Genomic DNA, 17676 nt, shown 5'->3' on the forward strand with positions numbered 1-17676 from the left:
CAGAGAGACAGGGCAAGTTTTTTGTTTTTGTTTTAAAACTATTCTGATTGGAAGAAGAGGCTTAGGGCACAGGGGGCCATATTTTTAGTCCTGACACAGAACAGGTTAGGGCACTGCGGCTTTACCTGCCGGGGGAAATGCAGCCACCTCTGGGGTGGGATTTAAGAGCCACAAGGATGCCTGTGACAATTTAATACAAGAATAAGGAGGAGCTTGGGCATACAGTGAATTAGACTTGGAGGCAAATGTCTAGGGAACAAGCCGGGAGATGGCTCTGGGGAATACAGAGGGGCTGTCGTTCTCTGTAGAAACATGGGAGCTGGCACACCGGAGGAACCAGCCAGATGAAGTTTATCAAAGCTCTCCTGATAGGATGGATGATGAGTCGCTTGCTGCTCGTTACATGGGACACACTCCAGTCTGGGTCCAAGCAGCCATTGCAGTGAGAGAAGTGTGAGACACTGGGGGAGCGGACCAGAATAGGTAGCAATCACCCTGCTCCATTAAATGGCAACAGTAATAAAAACAACGCTAATATATAGCGCTTTCAAGTGCTCAGCAAATATTAATCCATCACGAGAGCTCAGTGAGGTGGGAAGTAGTATTACCCTCCTACAAATGGGGAAACTGAGGTATGGAGAAAAGAAGCGATGTGCCAAATTACATTTGGTGGCAGAGCTAGGAATCGGGCCCAGGAGTTCTGCCTCCTGGGGTTGCCATCCTGAGGCCGCTGGGGTCAGTGTGTTCTGTAGGCAGAGCCGGTGTTTGGTTCAGGCAAGGGGTTGTTGACGGACCGTAAAGGTGGAAAGCTGGCGAGCATAGGGAAGGTTAAGTGAATTGCCCAGGGAATGGGGCACAGCTAACAATGGGAGCAAACCTTTTACGGCTCATTGGGGCAACTTCTGGCCGCTTTACTCTGCTGCGAAAGTGGGGAAAGTGCATTTGTCACTCGTCCGAACGTGTGCTGGTCTAAAAGAGATGCCGGAGAACATGGCTAGCTCCTTTTGAAGCCCATGGGGGCTTAGCTAGACTTTCTCTGTCACCCCCCTTGGCAGAGTCTGCGGGGAGTGCAGCTCCATCGACTGCCTCCGGTGAACGTCGCGCTCTTCCCAGTCCTCCTCAGGCTCAAGGCCTTTGAAGATGGCGAGCCTCTCTGATAGGGTCTTTGTGTGTGGGAAGAGAATATAATTGTAGATCAGCGAGGCCACCACTGCACCAGCCAAGGGCCCCAGCCAGAAGACCTGGGCAGATGGAGAGAGAAAAAATAAGGCTCCCGAATCAGCTGCAGGACTCAGAAATTTATCTGGAACTTGAGATAAACAGCAGATATTTATGGATCTGAGTCTGGTCTTCTAGCCACCTAAGCTTGAGTTCTCTCTGCATTTGGGAACCAACGGGGCTCAAAATTTGCCCATGGCCATAACCTTTTCATCCCAGTGGGACACATCCATCCATCTATATTTGCTTCATCTTGATCTCCACTGCTTTTTGGACCCAAAACAGACCCTTTTTTCCGAACTACCATCCCCAAGCGCTGGTGGTTCTGATAAAATGGATCTGAAAACAACCCTGGCTTTTTTAGTGGTTGGTTTTGTGGAACCAAGATCAAACCAATGAGCTTTTGCAACACTAAATCTAAGTCTGCTGTAAACTCTCTGTGTAGCCGCTCTAAACCGGTGGGAAAGAGCTCTCCCATTGACTTAATTAATCCACCCCCAACTTCTCACAGTGTGGTGCTTAAATTGGCATAAATTATGTTGCTCAGGGGAGTGGCTAATTCACACCACTGGAGTGACATAATTTATGTCGTCTTAAACTCTAGTGCAGCCATTGCCCAAACCTGGTTTAGGGATTGTGATGAAACCAAAACTTTGGAAAGTGGTGCAGGCTTGTGGTTCGAACACACTACTGAGCATTTAACCTCTTTGGTTCTGCGCTCAGCCGGGCGAATAGAAGATTGGGAATTGTGACTCTTGGGTTTTCTTCCCAGCTTTTGTGGGGAATGAGGACCAGTGGTTAGATCAGGGCTGGGACTGGGAACCAGGACTCCTGAGTTCTGGTCCCAGTTCTGGAAGGGAAAATGGTCTAGTGGTTAAAGTAGGGAGGCAGGATTTCTTTTCTTTTCTCAGTTCAAGTATTAAATTCCTCTCTGATCTAAAGCAAGGCCCTTCCCCTCTCTGAGGCTTGGTTTGTCCATCTGGGTGAATGGAGATAGTGATATTACCCACCTTTATAAAGTGCTTTGAGATCTTTGAATGTTCATTAGATTGCATCAGTAGATAAGTGCTAAGTAGTATAACTTCAGTGTTATTTATTTAGTCACCTTAATCACCTTGCTGATTTGGGTAAAATGAGACTCAGGTGACCACCAAACTCGGTTTGATTTATGCAAAACCCCAGACTGAACCAATGCAGTTCTGCAAAACTAAAACACAGCTTCCATGTGTTCCAGGACTCTAGTTCTGAATCTGCTCTTGGCAGGCACATTTTCCTGGTCAACATGCAAAAGAAACATTTTTCAAGATGGCTGTTGCCTGACCTCTGACCCAGGAAGTCGATCAAACTCACAGAACTTTTGCTAAAACTTGCCAAGAATGAGCAAAGCGTCTCTTCCTCTACCCCTTTTCTGGTTCACTGAACACAAACTTTGGATTCCAAACAGATGCCGACCACATCTGATGGAAAAATTGAACCATGCTGGTTCAGACTAGAATCGGGAAAGATTAGTTGGAAATCACTAGAGTTAAAGTCTCTGTAGGTTTTGTGCCTACTGCCAACTCACATAGAACGAACCACACACCCTTTTCCTGTTGCAACTTAGCCAGTTGGTTAGGCAATTTCGGGCTATGGTTTGCTGTATCTATTGCTCCCAATCTCTAGATCTTTCTTCCAGGTGGCAACCAGAGCTTGGTTTGGATAATATTATTACCCTTCTCACTGTTAAAATGCCAGCAGCTAGGCTGACTCTCGAGAGTTCTAGAAATATCGACACCACAGTGCCTGGGCTAGAGTTGGGTCTCCTGGAATAAGAGATTTATCTTTCATTAAAGGTTACGTCATGTGATGAAACTTCCAGGAATACGTCCAACCACAATTGGCAACCCTATGCACGGCAGCTCATCCTGCCAAAACTGCACCCAGATCTGCAGCTATGAGGAATGCGGGGGGCTGAATTCTTACCCAATGGGCGCTGAAGTCTCCTACTATCACAGCTGGGGCGAAAGATCTGGCGGGGTTCATAGAGCAGCCGGTGTAGTGGATCTGGGGGGTGGGGGTGAAAAAGGGGCACGGTTATTATTAACCACCAAACTCTTTCAGCAACAAGACTATCTTTAAACGCCTTAGCCTGTTGTTAGCATGCTTCGTTCATTGGCGCAAGCCTTGTGGGGGAGGGATAGTTCAGTGGTTTGAGCATTGGCCTGCTAAACCCAAGGTTGTGAGCTCAATCCTTGAGGGGGCCATTTAGGGATCGGGGCAAAAATTGGGGATTGGTCCTGCTTTGAGCAGGGCGTCAGTCTAGATGACCTCCTGAGGTCCCTTCCAACCCTGATATTCTATGATTCTATGATTTAGTCCTCCAGGCAGGAAAAGAATGACGGGCATCTTTCACCAACCAGTCGTATAGCTAGTTAAATGAGCTAAATTCTCTCATTGCTCCTGCTGGAAGGGGCTGGGCCTTGAGTAGCTGGGAATTTCCCTCCAGCTCTGGGAGCTCTTATGGAAAGCACGGACTAATGGGTAAAGCACAGAATTGTTGCCTGCTCGGCTACACAGGTGTTGGGCAAGTCTCCTCAGTTACCTCCCCTGTAATATGGAGATGATACTGACCTAGATCCAAAAGGGGGTCATTCATGTTTGCAAAGGGCTTCAAGATCCATGGAGGGAATCTGCATACTAGTCTCTGCTGCATCGCTAGTTTGGGGAGTCTGGGGCTGGAGCGATCTATGTTGGGTATTTATTATTTGTAGTGTTACCATAGCGCTTTGGAGCCATGCACATGACCGCATTGTGCTAGGGACTGGGCAAACACAGAATGTTCTCCATTACTGTCGTACCTCAGCACCTCACAACCATTAACTGACTTAGCCTCACAACACCCCTGAGGGCAGGGAATTGCTACTCTTCCCCTTTGGGAAAGCACAGAGAGGCTAAGTGACTTGCCTAAGGTCACACAGGAAAGCTGTTGCAGAGCAAGGAATCAAAACCAGCTCTTACAAATCCCAAGCTGACACCCTAGCCACTGGACCATTCTTCCTCTGCTTGGTAGAGCACCCCACCTAGTGAAACTATCTGGGACATGGGCATGCTTGTGTCATGGCTCTAAAATGCAAAAGCCAGGCCATTGTGACGCACCCCCAGCAAGTGACCCACGGCGACAGAAAGGCCGATGGACAAGGCCGGAGAGCCGACATTATCGCTTCTCTGGTCATCAGTGGAAGCAAAAATGCACAGGACCAGCTGGAAGGTGAGGAACAGCTCGACGGTGACAGCCTGGCCTGGAGTCGTGTCGTTGTGTAGCTGAAACGAGAGGAAAGCAGCTTCTCAGTAATGAGCGCGCGCCCTTCCCCGGTGCTTTAGGAAGAGGAACAGGTCGCTGACTCAGAGACATCGAGATGACTTGGTGAACTGGGCACAAAAGAAAACCATATGCGTTTTAATACGGCTGAATGTAAATGAAGACATCTGGGAGCAAAGCATGCAGGCCAGACTTACAGGGCAGGGGAGCTCTGTCCTCGGAAGCAGTGCCTCTGAAAAAGATTTGGGGGTCATGGTGGGGAATCAGCTGTGTCCGAGCTCCTCGTGTGACATTTGTGGCCAAAAAGGGCTAATGCTATCCTAGGAATCACAGACATGGGAATCTTGAGTAGAAGAGGCGCCATAGAGACAGGGCTGGAGCACCCATGGGAAAAAATTAGCACCCACCGGCAGCCAGCTTCCCCCTTTTGCCCCCAGCACCTCCCGGCCGCCAGCAACCCTGCCGATCAACTCCTCTCCCTGCCTCCGACTCACAACAATCAGCTGTTTCGCGGCATGCAGGGGGCTCTGGGAGGAAGTGGAGGAGCGGGGATGGGGTGTGCTCGGGGGAGGGGGCTGGAAAAGGTGGGGAAGAGACTGTGCAGGGGCAGGAAGAGGCGGGGACTTGGGAGAAAGGTTGGGTGGGGCAGGGCTTGGGGCAGAGCGGGGGCGGGAAGAGGCAGGACAGGGGGCTTGGGGGGAGGGGTTGGGTGGTGGCGGGGGTGGGGGCGGAGCCGGGGTTAAGCACCCCCTGGGCCTAGAGGAAGCTGGTGCCTATGAGTAGAGAGTTTATTTTACCTCTGTATTTGGCATTGGCGGGAGCACTGCTGGAATCCTGTGTCCAGCCCTGGCGCCCACAATTCAAGAAGGATGTTGAGGGGTTCAGAGAAGAGCCAGGAGAATGATTAAAAGATTGGAAAACATCGAGACTGAGCGCTTTGAGTCTATCTATTTAGCTTGCGAAGAGAAGGTGAAGGGGGGACTGGATTGCACAGTCTACAAGTATCTCCACGGGGAGCAAATATTTAATCGTGGGCTCTTCGTCCAGCAGAGGAAGATCTAACGCGATCCATGATTTGAAAGTTGATGCTAGCCCCATTCAGATGGGAAAGAAGGCATGCATTTTTAATGGTGAGAGTAATGAACCCACTGGAACCATGTACCGAGGATCGTGGGGGATTCTCCATCACTGCCATTTTTAAGTCAAGACGGATTTAAATATTTTGAGGGAAGGTCTCTGGCCTATGTTATCCAGAAGGTCAGATTAGATGATCACAAATGGTCCCTTCTGGCCTTGGACTCTATGAATCTCCCTGCTAAACCCTGCCTGGTCCCTCCATCTGGAAGGCTTGGAGAAGGTGCAGAGTAAGTACAGGCTGTGTAAGCTGCTCCACAGCTCTGCCAAGGCACCTTGGTCTTACCAGCATCACCCCCTGCAGTCTCAGGTCCCCACACAGCCCAGCTGATGCCCTTGTATCCTGCTCTGCAAAATCCCTGCTCTGTCAGCCTTTCCTCCACTCCAGCTTTGTCAATGCATCTCAGTCCTCACTTGTGCTCTTAGTCTGGATCCTTCCATCTCTGTCAACATATCGTCTTGACTTGCAAGGAACATAGGAACTGCCAGAGTGGATCGGAGTCAGGGCTCCACCTAGGTTTTTTTGAGCCCTTCAAAACTCTTTGGTCTCAATACTATCTTGTGGCAATGAGTTCCACAGGCTCATTGTGCATTGTGTGCAAGAGTATTTCCGTGCATGGTTTTGAAGAGTTTGCTGCCTTTCCGTATCGGTCTCCTTGTTCTTGTACGGTGCTATTCCCATGCTGTGCCTCTTTTAAGGAGATCCTGCCAAATGTCTAGTAGTTGGGAGGTGTGCCGTCAAGGACTCTAATGAGACCCACAAAATTCATGTCACTTGTGACCCGAGACAGTTTTTGAAAAGTTCAAGTGTCGGGAAATGAGAGTTTTATTTTTCACAATGGTAATCACTGATTTGCGCGCTCTCTCTCTCTCTCTCTCGTGCACACGCACGCACAGTATGCACCTAGCACGTACCAGTGTCCAGGTCAGCCTTTCCAAGCAGTCACTTCTCTGCTCAGCAATTGCACTAAACCTAATCTGACCACACTTCGAGATAACATCTCCAGTGTACGTTTTGCAATATAAATGGCGGCTCGTGTTTCCTTAATCCAATGTAAGTGACGGTACCACGGGACGTTGCTGGTGAATTGACCAATTTGCAGTGCGAGTGGTGCTCTGGGGTTGGCTGAGATCTTATCTATGGTCCAGCTACGCTGCTGGAGCCTGAGCCATGCACTGTTAAATACTGAAATCTAGATGGTTTAGACAGAACCAGAAATTCCACCTGCAGTTTTTTTCCCCCTCACTGTATCACCTCTTTGCCGGCCAGGAAGGTTAAGGCCTACATTCTGATCTCCATTACACTGGTATAAAGCCAGGGATTGCATAACTCCAGATTTACACGGGCGTTACTGAAGCCTGGATTACAGACTGCTGTCGGAGGTGTGACCACAGACCCAGCTGAGCTAGCTTTGATCTAGTCACTAGAATAGCAATCGCAGTGATGTAGTAAAGTGGTCATCAAAGGGTTAACTAGGTTACTCCCAGTACTCTGGGTTGGAGCCCTGATCCACTCCTCCCTTACTTTCTGTTTAGTCCATGGGAAGTTTTCCCCATCCCCCTCTTCTGTTGTGATGCAGTTAAAAACAAAGAAACAAGTTTCCTGCCTGTGGTCCTGTGAGTCGACTGGTTTTTGTTGCACTGAGCAGTCCCTTTGCAAAATCTGGTGAGCTGGGTTCTCTGCTATTGTTAGGGGCACAAGCTATATCCAGACTAGGGATGTCTATCTACAAGTGCGGCAAATTAAATCACACCTCTGATTGCAGTGCAGACTTTGTGCAGTCATTTCGGGAATGTGATTCCTAGTCATACTGGTACAGCTCCTACTGTCGAGGCAGTTCTACAGGTCTAAAAGTGCTTTATTCCAGCATACCTTATTCCTCCTCCCTTACAAGAATGAGTCATACAGATATGAGGATTTTTATATTGGCATAACTGCATTCACACTGGGGCAGGTTGCACTGTTTTCGCTATGTCGGTTCAGTTAAAGCAGTGAACTTTTGGGTGTAGACAAGGCCTGTGAAGAGAAGCTAGCCCCCCTCTTCAGCCTTTTAGTCCAGCGTTGCCGACTCTCATGAGTTTGTCATGAGTCTCATGATAATTATTGTTTTCCTTAAAGCCCCAGCTCCTGGAATCAAGTGATGATTTCAGCCTTTGTTCTTCATGAAAAAGTAAGTTTCTAGCTTCAAAATGTGACCCCAGTTCATCCCAAAGGCTCAAAAAGCAGAGGCCAAATAAAAAGAGCAGCAAATCTAGTATTTTGACGTAATTTCATGATTTTAAAGCCAATCTCAGGATTTTTGGTGCGCATGACTCATGATTTGTGAGCATTTGGGCCTGGCAATACTGTGTTATTTACAAACCAGAGCTGATCCTTTCACCTCCCTGTGTAGCGTGAGGAGCTCTATATGTCACAGGCATGTTGCATCCTGAGGGGAGAGTGATAGAGCTCTGGAACGGCAGGCATCTGTCTGTGCCCAGGACAGGTACATGCAAGGAGCAGCGGGACTGTGTAGGCTTCTCCTACCTTGCTCACTGACCTGGAAGGGAGCTCAGTACTGTGGTCCTTTCAGATGTGCAAAGCCTAGCTCTATGCATCCTTGCTGCTCTGGCTGATTTCATCGCATAAACACGGTGAGCGCTACCAGAGGGCACACGAACTATTTAAAGGGATAGTACGCTATTCCTACGCGTGACAACAGCTGAGAGATGCTGTTAGCTTTCTGTCGGTCCTGACCTGGATTTGATTCAAATTGCTAGATCACTTGAAAAATACAGGGCCTGATGCTACTTGTCCTTGCCTTTGAGTAATCATTCACACCTGTATAGACTTTAAGGTCAGAAGGGACCATCATGATCATCTAGTATGAATCCTGCACATCGCAGGCCACAGAACCTCGCCCACCCACTGCTGTAATAGACCCCGAACCTCTGGCTGAGTTACTGAAGTCCTCAAATCACGATTTAAAGACTTGTACATAGGCTACTATCTATTTAAGGTACTTGTATGTCCCTCCATTATTGTACTATCCAAAGTCTTTAAGGTATTTATCCTCACAGTTCCCCTGTAAGGCAGAGGTGTGCTATTATCCCCCTTTACCTATGGGGAAACTGAGGCGCAGAGTGGCTATGTGATTTGTCTATTATCACACAGGAAATCGGTGACAGAACAGGTACTTGAACTGTGGTCTCCATCATAGGTCATGTTTTCTAGATCTTTAATCATTTTGGTTGCTCTTCTCTGGACTTTGTCCCATTTGTCCATCTCTTTTCTTAAATGTGGCGCCCAGAACTGGACACAATACTCCCGCTGAGCTCTAATCAGCCTGGAGTAGAGCAGAAGAATTACTTCTTGTGTCTTGCTTACAACACTCCTGCTAATACAGCCCAGAATGAAGTTTGCTTTTTGGCAACAGTATTACACTGTTGTTTCATATTTAGCTTGTGATCCACTTTGACCCCCCGATCGATCCCTTTCCGCAGTACTCCTTCCTAGGCAGTCATTTCCCAGTTTGTAGGTGTGCAACTGATTGTTCCTTCCTAAGTGGAGTACTTTGCATTTGGCCTTATTGAATTTCATCCTATTTATATCCCTCGGCCCACGCCGTTTCCTGCGGCCCCCATTGGCCTGGAATGGCGAACCGCGGCCAGTGAAAGCCGCGATCGGCCGAACCCGTGGAAGTCTCCCACAGTATTCTTGCCAGCAAGTTAAAGAAGTATGGGCTAGATGAATGGACTATAAGGTGGATAGAAAGCTGGCTAGATTGTTGGGCTCAACAGGTAGTAATCAATGGGTCCATGTCTAGTTGGCAGCTGGTATCAAGCGGAGTGCCCCAAAGATTGGTCCTGGGGCTGGTTTTGTTCAATATCTTCATTAATGATCTGGAGGATGGCATAGATTGCACCCTCAACAAGTTTGCAGATGACACTAAACTGGGAGGAGAGGTAGATACGCTGGAGGGTAGGGATAGGATACAGAGGGACCTAGACAAATTAGAGGATTGGGCCAAAAGAAATCTGATGAGATTCAAGAAGGACAAGTGCAGGGTCCTGCACTTAGGACGGAAGAATCCCATGCACTGCTACAGACTAGGGACTGAATGGCTAGGCAGCAGTTCTGCGGAAAAGGACCTAGGGGTTATAGTGGCTGAGAAGCTGGATATGAGTCAACAGTGTGCCGTTATTGCCAAGAAGGCCAATGGCATTTTGGGATGTATAAGTAGGGGCATTGCCAGCAGATCGAGGGACGTGATCGTTCCCCTCTATTCAACATTGGTGAGGCCTCATCTGGAGTACTGTGTCCAGTTTTGGGCCCCACACTACAAGAAGGATGTGAAAAAATTGGAAAATGTCCAGCGGAGGGCAACAAAAATGATTAGGGGGCTGGAGCACATGTCATATGAGGAGTGGCTGAGGGAACTGGGATTATTTAGTCTGCAGAAGAGAAGAATGAGGGGGGATTTGATAGCTGCTTTCAGCTACCTGAAAGGGGGTTCCAAAGAGGATGGCTCTAGACTGTTCTCAGTGGTAGCAGATGACAGAACGAGGAGTAATGGTCTCAAGGTGCAGTGGGGGAGGTTTAGATTGGCTATTAGGAAAAACTTTTTCACTAGGAGGGTGGTGAAGCACTGGAATGCATTACCTAGGGAGGTGGTGGAATCTCCTTCCTTTGAAGTTTTTAAGGCAGGCTTGACAAAGCCCTGGCTGGGATAATTTAGTTGGGATTGGTCCTGCTTTGAGCAGCGGGTTGGACTAGGTCCCAGAATATTCTATGATTCTATGATAAGTGGCAGGTAAACAAACCATCCCAGCCCGCAAGGAGCTTACCCTGACGGGCCGCATGCTAAAGGTTACCGATCCCTGCTTCAGACCATTTCTCCAGTTTGTCCAGATCATTTTGACTTTTAATTCTATTCTCCAAAGCACTTGCAACCTCTCTCAGCTTGTTATCGTCCACAAACTTTATAAGTGTACTCTCTATGCCATTATCTAAATCACTGATGAAGATATTGAACAGAACCAGACACAGAACTAACTTTTGCATGATGCCACTTGATATGCCCTTCCAGCTTGATTGTGAACCACTGATTACTCTCTGGGAACAGTTTTCCAACCAGTTTTGCACCCACCTTATAGTAGCTCCATCTAGATTGTATTTCCCTAGTTTGTTTATGAGAAGGGTATGCCAGACACTATCAAAAGCCTTTCAAAATCAAGATATACCACAGCGACTGCTTCCCCACATCCACAAGGCTTGTTATCCTGTCAAAGAAAGCAGGTAGGTTGGTTTGACATGATTTGTTCTTGACAAATCCATGCTGACTGTTACTTATCACCTTCTTATTTTCTAAGTGTCTGCACATCGATTGCTTAATTATTTGCTCCATTATCTTTCTGGGTACTGAGGTTAAGCTGACTGGTGTGTAATTCCCTGGGTTGTCCTTAGATGGGCACTATATTTGCCCTTTTCCAATCCTCTGGAATCGTACCAGTCTGCCACGACTTTTAGAAGATAATCGCTAATGGCTCAGATCTCTCTCCTCAGTCAGCTCCTTGAGAATGCTAGGATGTGCTTCATCCTGGTGACTTGAAAATTTGTCTAATTTTTAACTTGTTCTTTCCCTATTTTAGCCTCTGAGCCAACCTCATTTTCACTGGCGTTCACTATGTTAGATGTCCAATTACTACTAAACTTTTTGGTGAAAACTGAAACAAAAAAGTCATTTAGCACTTCTGCCATTTCCACATTTTCTGTTGTTGTCCCCCCAGCTCCCATTGAGTAACGGGTTTACTCTGTCCTTGGTCTTCCTCTTGCTTCTAATGTATTTGTAGAATGTTTTCTTGTTACCCTTTATGTCTCTAGCTAGTTTGATTTAGTTTCGTGCCTTGGACTTTCTAATTTTGTCCCTACATACTTGTGTTATTTGTTTATATTCATCCTTCAAAATTTGACCTAATTTCCACTTTTTGTAGGATACTTGTTTGAGTTTCAGATCATTGAAGATCTCCTGGTTAAGCCAGGGTGGTCTCTTGCCATACTTCCTATCCTTCCTGTGCAGTGGGATAGTTTGCTTTTGTGCCCTTAGTAATGTCTCTTTGAAAAACTGCCAACTCTCTTGAGCTGTTTTTCCCCTTAGACTTGCTTCCCAAGGGATCTTACCCATCAACCGTTTGCTTAAATCTGCCTTCTTGAAATCCATTATCTTTATTCTGCTCTTTTCCCTCCTCCCATTCCTTAGAAGCATGAACTCTGCCACTGCATGAACACTTTCACCCAAGCTGCCTTCCACTTTCAAATTCTCAACCAGTTGTTCCCCATTTGCCAAACTCAAATCTAGAAGAGCCTCTTCCCTAGTGGCTTTCTCTACCTTCTGAAATAAAAAAATTGTCTCCAATACAGTCCAAGAACTTGTTGGAAAATCTATGCCCAGCTGTGTTATTTTCCCAACAGATGTCTGGGTAGTTGAAGTCCCCTGTCACCACCAAGTCCTGTGCTTTGGATGATTTGGATGAGAATCTGGTCCAGAGATATCAGGCTAGTTTACATAACCGAGAACCTGACCCATAATGTTTTTGTTATTAGGGGCATGGTAAAGGAGAGCCCACATAATGAGAATGCTGGAGTTAACAGCAGTATTACCAACCCCAAGCATTAAAAGACACAAGTCAGGCCTCCAAAAATCATGAGATTTAAAACTATTAATATATTTGGGGTTCTTTTTTGTAGCCTTTTAGTTTTTGAACTTTTAGGATACCCTAGGGTCATTTTCAAACTTTTCTTTGCAGCCATCAAGGCTGAAAACTTACAAGTTTTAAAAATAAAAACTGCCTGTCTCAAAATCATATGACTCCAGGAGCTGGGGATTTAAGAAAGACACCAAATCGCTCAAGACTCGCGATCAAATTATGAGACTTGGCAGTGCTGTTATAGATGCTTTTCTTGTCTTCCTAGGTCAGCATGGGACCAGATTCTCCACTGGCTTGCAACCTGGTGTCATTTACACCTTGCAAAGTGGATTCATAATGCTCATGTTCTGATTTTGTAGCTGCTTAACCTCCCTACCCCACCCTTTTCCTAGGTGTCAATGATGGCACAAAATGCAAGGCAGTGGAGAATCCGGAGCCGGTGTGTTAATGACAGGGCATCAGCTGGGGTTTCTAGGTACAACTCCCCAAGTTCCCTTGTTTTTCTGCCTGTAAGTCAGAGCGTTAAATGTCTCCCTGCAATTTGATGTTGCACAGTGTACGAAACCAGAGTCAAATCCTTCTAACTTGCTACAGACCAGGGCAGGTGAGGCCTCGAGGTGGCACTGCCAGGGCAGGGGTCTCTACCGGGACTTGTGATTAACCAGGTGGGTCCGCTACCAGCCTTTGAAAGTAAAGCATTGAGTGGCATTATCTGATGAGAAGCAGCGATTGTATTTAAAAAAACCCGTCGTACCAGCTCTGATGCCCGGGTGCCTGGAGTGGAACCAGCATCCTGGAAATACTGGCAAGACCTAACGTGGCAAGGAGACAGACTACATAGTCCCACACCAACAAGGATATTGTAGAGGTGGTGGAATATGCTCCCAGAGAAGGGTTAAGCATGGCAGAGCCAGGAACTCTGCAACATCTCTTATGTCAAAATGGCAGCTTGGCTGTGAATTTCCTGACTCCTGTTGGTTGGTCTCATAGGCCGCACTGGGGAATGCTTAGAGTGGGGGGAATTGGGAGCCAGGACCTCCAAGTTCTATTCCCACATCTAGAAGGAAGCACGGTTTAATAGTTGGAACGCAGTACTGGGTGTCAGGACACCTGGGTTCATTCCCAGCAGAAGGAGGGAGGCAGGTCAGAGCAAGGTGGGTCTGGGAGGCAGGACTCCAGGGTTCTATTCCCAGCTATACGTGACCTCGCTTGACTTGCCTTCGTTTCCCCAAAAGCCCTACCCATCCATCACTCCTGTCCCCCTGAGAGCTCCTGCCCTGGTGGAATCCTTACCCTGTTGGCGGCCAAGTGTCCCCGGATGTTCGGTGGGGTGAGCTCGTACAGGAGAGCTGCCCCGGCGACTGCCCCCAGAAGCTGCGCCGCCATGTAGAAGACAGCTCTGAGGAAGGAGATGTGAGAGCCCACCAGGCACGCCACTGTCACTGCTGGGTTGATGTGCGCCCCGCTGATGTGCCCCAGGGCCTGGACCAGTGTGGCGATGGCCAAGCCGAAAGCCAGCGAGATCTGCAAGACGTCTGGGGGGGCCAAAGGCCAGCTGAGGGCAGAGCCCAGGCCAAAGAAGATGAAGAGCAGCGTGGCCAGAAACTCAGCAAAGACAGCCCGGGTGAAGGCTACGGAACGGAGCTCCCACATCATGGGGTTTGCCAGGAACGACCCTAACAGCTGCCTGATTGCTGCTGCTGCGGCTGCTGCCTGCAAAGGTGCTGGTGTGCGAGATATCTATCTATATATGTCTGTGTGCAGCAAATCCAGGGATCTGCTGCTGCAGGAGGTGGGGTCAGGGTCTTTGGAAACGTGATGCTTTTTTTCCAGCTGTATCTGGCTTCAGACCCTGCCCCTTCTATTAACCTGCGAATGTGGCATGTGCCCATTTCAGGTGCTCATAAATTAGCTTCGAGAGATGCCATAAAACACAAAGCTGAGCTGCGTTATTCCTTTCCTTTTACTACGGTCCCTCTTCCTGTGTCAGTCATTCCTTTCTCCCCTCTCTTCGCCTCCGCTGGCCTTTTCAGCGGGGATGGGAAAATAAGGAAGTGGTGTTTTGGGGGAACTAGAGATGGGTCTGAACAGCTTGTCTCAATCTTGAACTTCCTCAAACTTTGAAGTTTGGATCCAGGTCTGTCTGTCTATCTATCTATCTATCTATCTACCTATCCCATGTACCCACTCTGTCTGTCTATCTATCTATCCCCATACACAGCTATCTGTCTGACTATCTATCTAATTGCTTTTGCTTTCTTTCTTTCTTGCTCCTCACCATGTCCATCTGAAGTTTGGCAGGACTAGCCCATATGTTTTTTACTGGGCCGAGCTAGAAATCCTGGGTCCCCAAGCCCCAGAAGTTTGAGAAGGTTTGAACACGGCGCTCGAGCTGCTCTTTGTGGCTCCGGCCCATTGCTGCACACAACCTCTAGCTTTTTCAAAGCCTGTGTTAGAACACAAACGGAATCTGGCTGGTGGGCTGTAGCCTTGTCCATAATGGGCATTTGTGTATGTATCCATAAACCACCAATCAATTTGACGTGGTTGCTGGTGTCTGCCAAGGAAAGACCCAGAACTGGACGGATACAGTGATGCCAGCAAGTCTCTTTTGCAGTGGCAGAATTGGATGGGGGCCCTGGACTGGGGCTGCTGCGGGTGAGGGTTGAGGTGCATTGGCAAAACTGTGCATATGAGAGTCCAGGACTGGAATAGTAGGTTTGCATAGGGGAGACGTGTGGGTCAGGATTGTGGTGCATCCGGAGTTCTGGAACAGCAAGGGGCCTGGGGACTGTGGGTCAGGCCTGCGGTGCACTGGCAGAGACGTGGAATAGCTCAGGATTGGCACAGCACCGGGGCCTCCGGATTGGGACTGAGCTGCATTGGCAGAGCTCATCTTGCAAAGATGCATCTGTAAAACCAGAAAGAAGCTGGAGTCTGAAAGAGCAACTATTGTCCTGCACCAGCCATTCCAGACTCCCCACATGATAAAGCCATCGGTGACTGCCACTAGCTGCGTCTATAAAGAGATATATAAACTCAATGGAGCTTGATTCAGCAGGCCTCCAGAGTGCATTATCTTTATGACCAACGAATCCCTGTCTCAGAGTGCCCTACTGGTGAGGTGGGGTCAAAAGTACCAGGCAGAGATAGGACCTGGACTCTAAGAATGATTGGCTAGAAATTATGACCAGTGCAAATGATGCTCCGTGGCTTGAGGGTTTAATGAACTTTTTAAAAGTTTCATTCAGAGTCGGGGGTGGGGGTGGGGTGGGGAGGAGAATTGGAGGATTGAGCCGGTTCTTTTTTGGCCACCTGGGCTGGCCTTTCCGCACCATGGCCTCGTTCTCAGAGTCACCATCACGTTTCCTGAGTGCGTGGGCATTACACACCCCATAATCGCCCTTTCCCTGTTGTTGCGAACAATTGCTCTGCTTCCTCAACGTGCAGGTAATGACTCAGTGTGTCTGACTGCCGAGATACTCAAGTCACTTACAACAATAGTCAACTACCCAGCTGTTCCTGGGGTATCCAGCATTGCTTTTGTTTGCTCAGGGATCCCGATGACAGACATGGATGCTGCTGCTCTCTGTACCAGATTAATAGGATCATGCTGAACCAAGGTGAACCCTACAGTTGCCAACACTGTATTTCAAAACTAAGGGACTGTTGTCTTAGCACCTCTGCCCCACCCCACCTCCTGATATTATCATCATTATTATTATAGCCATCATCATTATTAATATTAATAATAATCCTAATGAATATGCAGTACCCACCTACATTCGCCAGGGATATTTCCAGCTGCTTTTTGCAGCAACTCCCGATCTTGTTGTAAAGAGATGAAAAAAATAAAGGCTGTCCCTTGCAATAAGAGATCGTTGGCGACCCTATGAGCAGTGCTTAATTTGGCAGTTTACAGCCCCGGCACCTCTGGGCTTGCTGCATCAGTTATGTGTGTGAAAATTTCTGGTTTGTCTAAAAGCCATTTTTCATGGGGAAAAAAAAGTTCAGTGAAAAGGGTTTTTTGTTTTTTTTTCACCAGCTCTGCAACAGATCCATCTTTATTTTCTATGGCTTGCTGAGACCATCCTAACCCATGCACCGGCCACACAAGTGAATGTATTCCTGACAGGCTTGGATTGATTTGTCGGGAACATGACACCGGTTCTCATGAGGTTTTGTTTTCTTCTTTCTCAAAGGCCGGGTCTGCCTTACAAAGTTAGATCAACGTAAGCCACCTTGCATCGACCTACTTGTGCACGTCTACACGTAGGTGCTGACTTCTATTTTTCCCCAGGGGGGCTCCATCCCTGATCTGACCCGAGGCCCCACCCCCTTTCCACCCCTTCCCCAGAGGCCCCACCCTCGCTCCACCTCTTCCTGCCCCTGCTCCAACCCCTCCCCGCTGCCCCCTGCTCTCCACCCACCCCCAAGCGCCTCCCTCAGCCGCCAAACAGCCAAACGGACCACAGGTTGGAAACCACTGACCTAGATAGACTGGGACCAACCTGTAGGGCAGAGAGCACATTCTTATATGCTGCAGCACAGAGAACTTGGCGGTACTCAGTAAATAACATAAGCATCATAGAATATCAGGGTTGGAAGGGACCTCAGGAGGTCATCTAGTCCAACCCCTGCTCAAAGCAGGACCAATCCCCAATTTTTGCCCCAGATCCCTAAATGGATTGAACTCACAACCCTGGGTTTAGCAGGCCAATGCTCAAACCACTGAGCTAATGATAGGCTATTATGTGAGATCATTTATATAAGCAATTAAAGAGAATAATAATGGATCGCTCATGCAATTAATACTAACGAGTGGCTAGCAAGGTGGTAATTCATGAGTAACAGTTTGCTATTACAATTAATGAGCAGCAAAGCAGCATGAATTCTCTAAAGTGCTTTTGCAAAAAGAAATCTTCATCATTTGCACTTCCAAAGGGGGGTGCACCCGGGAGCCACCGCAGCTGTTGTCTCATCAGATGATCCAGGGTGTTTGTGCTGTGGGTGAGTCAATATATGGCTATTGATGCAATGGATATAGGTTGTCTTCTTTCCTCGGAACTGAAGGGTAATATTTAGGTGAGATACTGTAAGGACCAAACCAAACCTGGACCTATCTTGAAACTTTGGGATTCTGCTGGCACAAACCTAGAAGGTGACTCTCACTCCTGTAATCTAACTAGAGAAGGGAGCAGGCCGGTAGTTAAGGCTGGGAACTGGGCATCTCGGACTCCTGGGTTCTATTCCCAGCTTTGTGAGTCAGGGTGCTCCAATCGTTATTAATTATAATATGTTGCAACTTTCACCAATCTAACTTTATAATGGTGGTCAGT

At 47.9% G+C, this 17676-nt stretch overlaps 1 protein-coding gene across 1 annotated transcript; it reads right to left on the bottom strand.

Annotated features, from left to right (window-relative positions):
• Nucleotides 1-1025: 1025 nt before the first annotated feature.
• LOC144277591 (aquaporin-2-like) lies at nt 1026-13993 on the bottom strand. The gene is made up of 4 exons (XM_077838482.1): nt 13631-13993; nt 4354-4518; nt 3181-3261; nt 1026-1241 (listed from the first exon to the last, which is right to left on the bottom strand). Exons 1-4 carry the CDS (start codon nt 13991-13993, stop codon nt 1026-1028), a joined length of 825 nt encoding a protein of 274 aa, XP_077694608.1.
• Between the last annotated feature and the right edge of the window lie 3683 nt (nt 13994-17676).

This window comes from Eretmochelys imbricata, chromosome 20 (assembly GCF_965152235.1).
Source record: "Eretmochelys imbricata isolate rEreImb1 chromosome 20, rEreImb1.hap1, whole genome shotgun sequence".
NCBI classification, from domain to species: domain Eukaryota; kingdom Metazoa; phylum Chordata; order Testudines; family Cheloniidae; genus Eretmochelys; species Eretmochelys imbricata.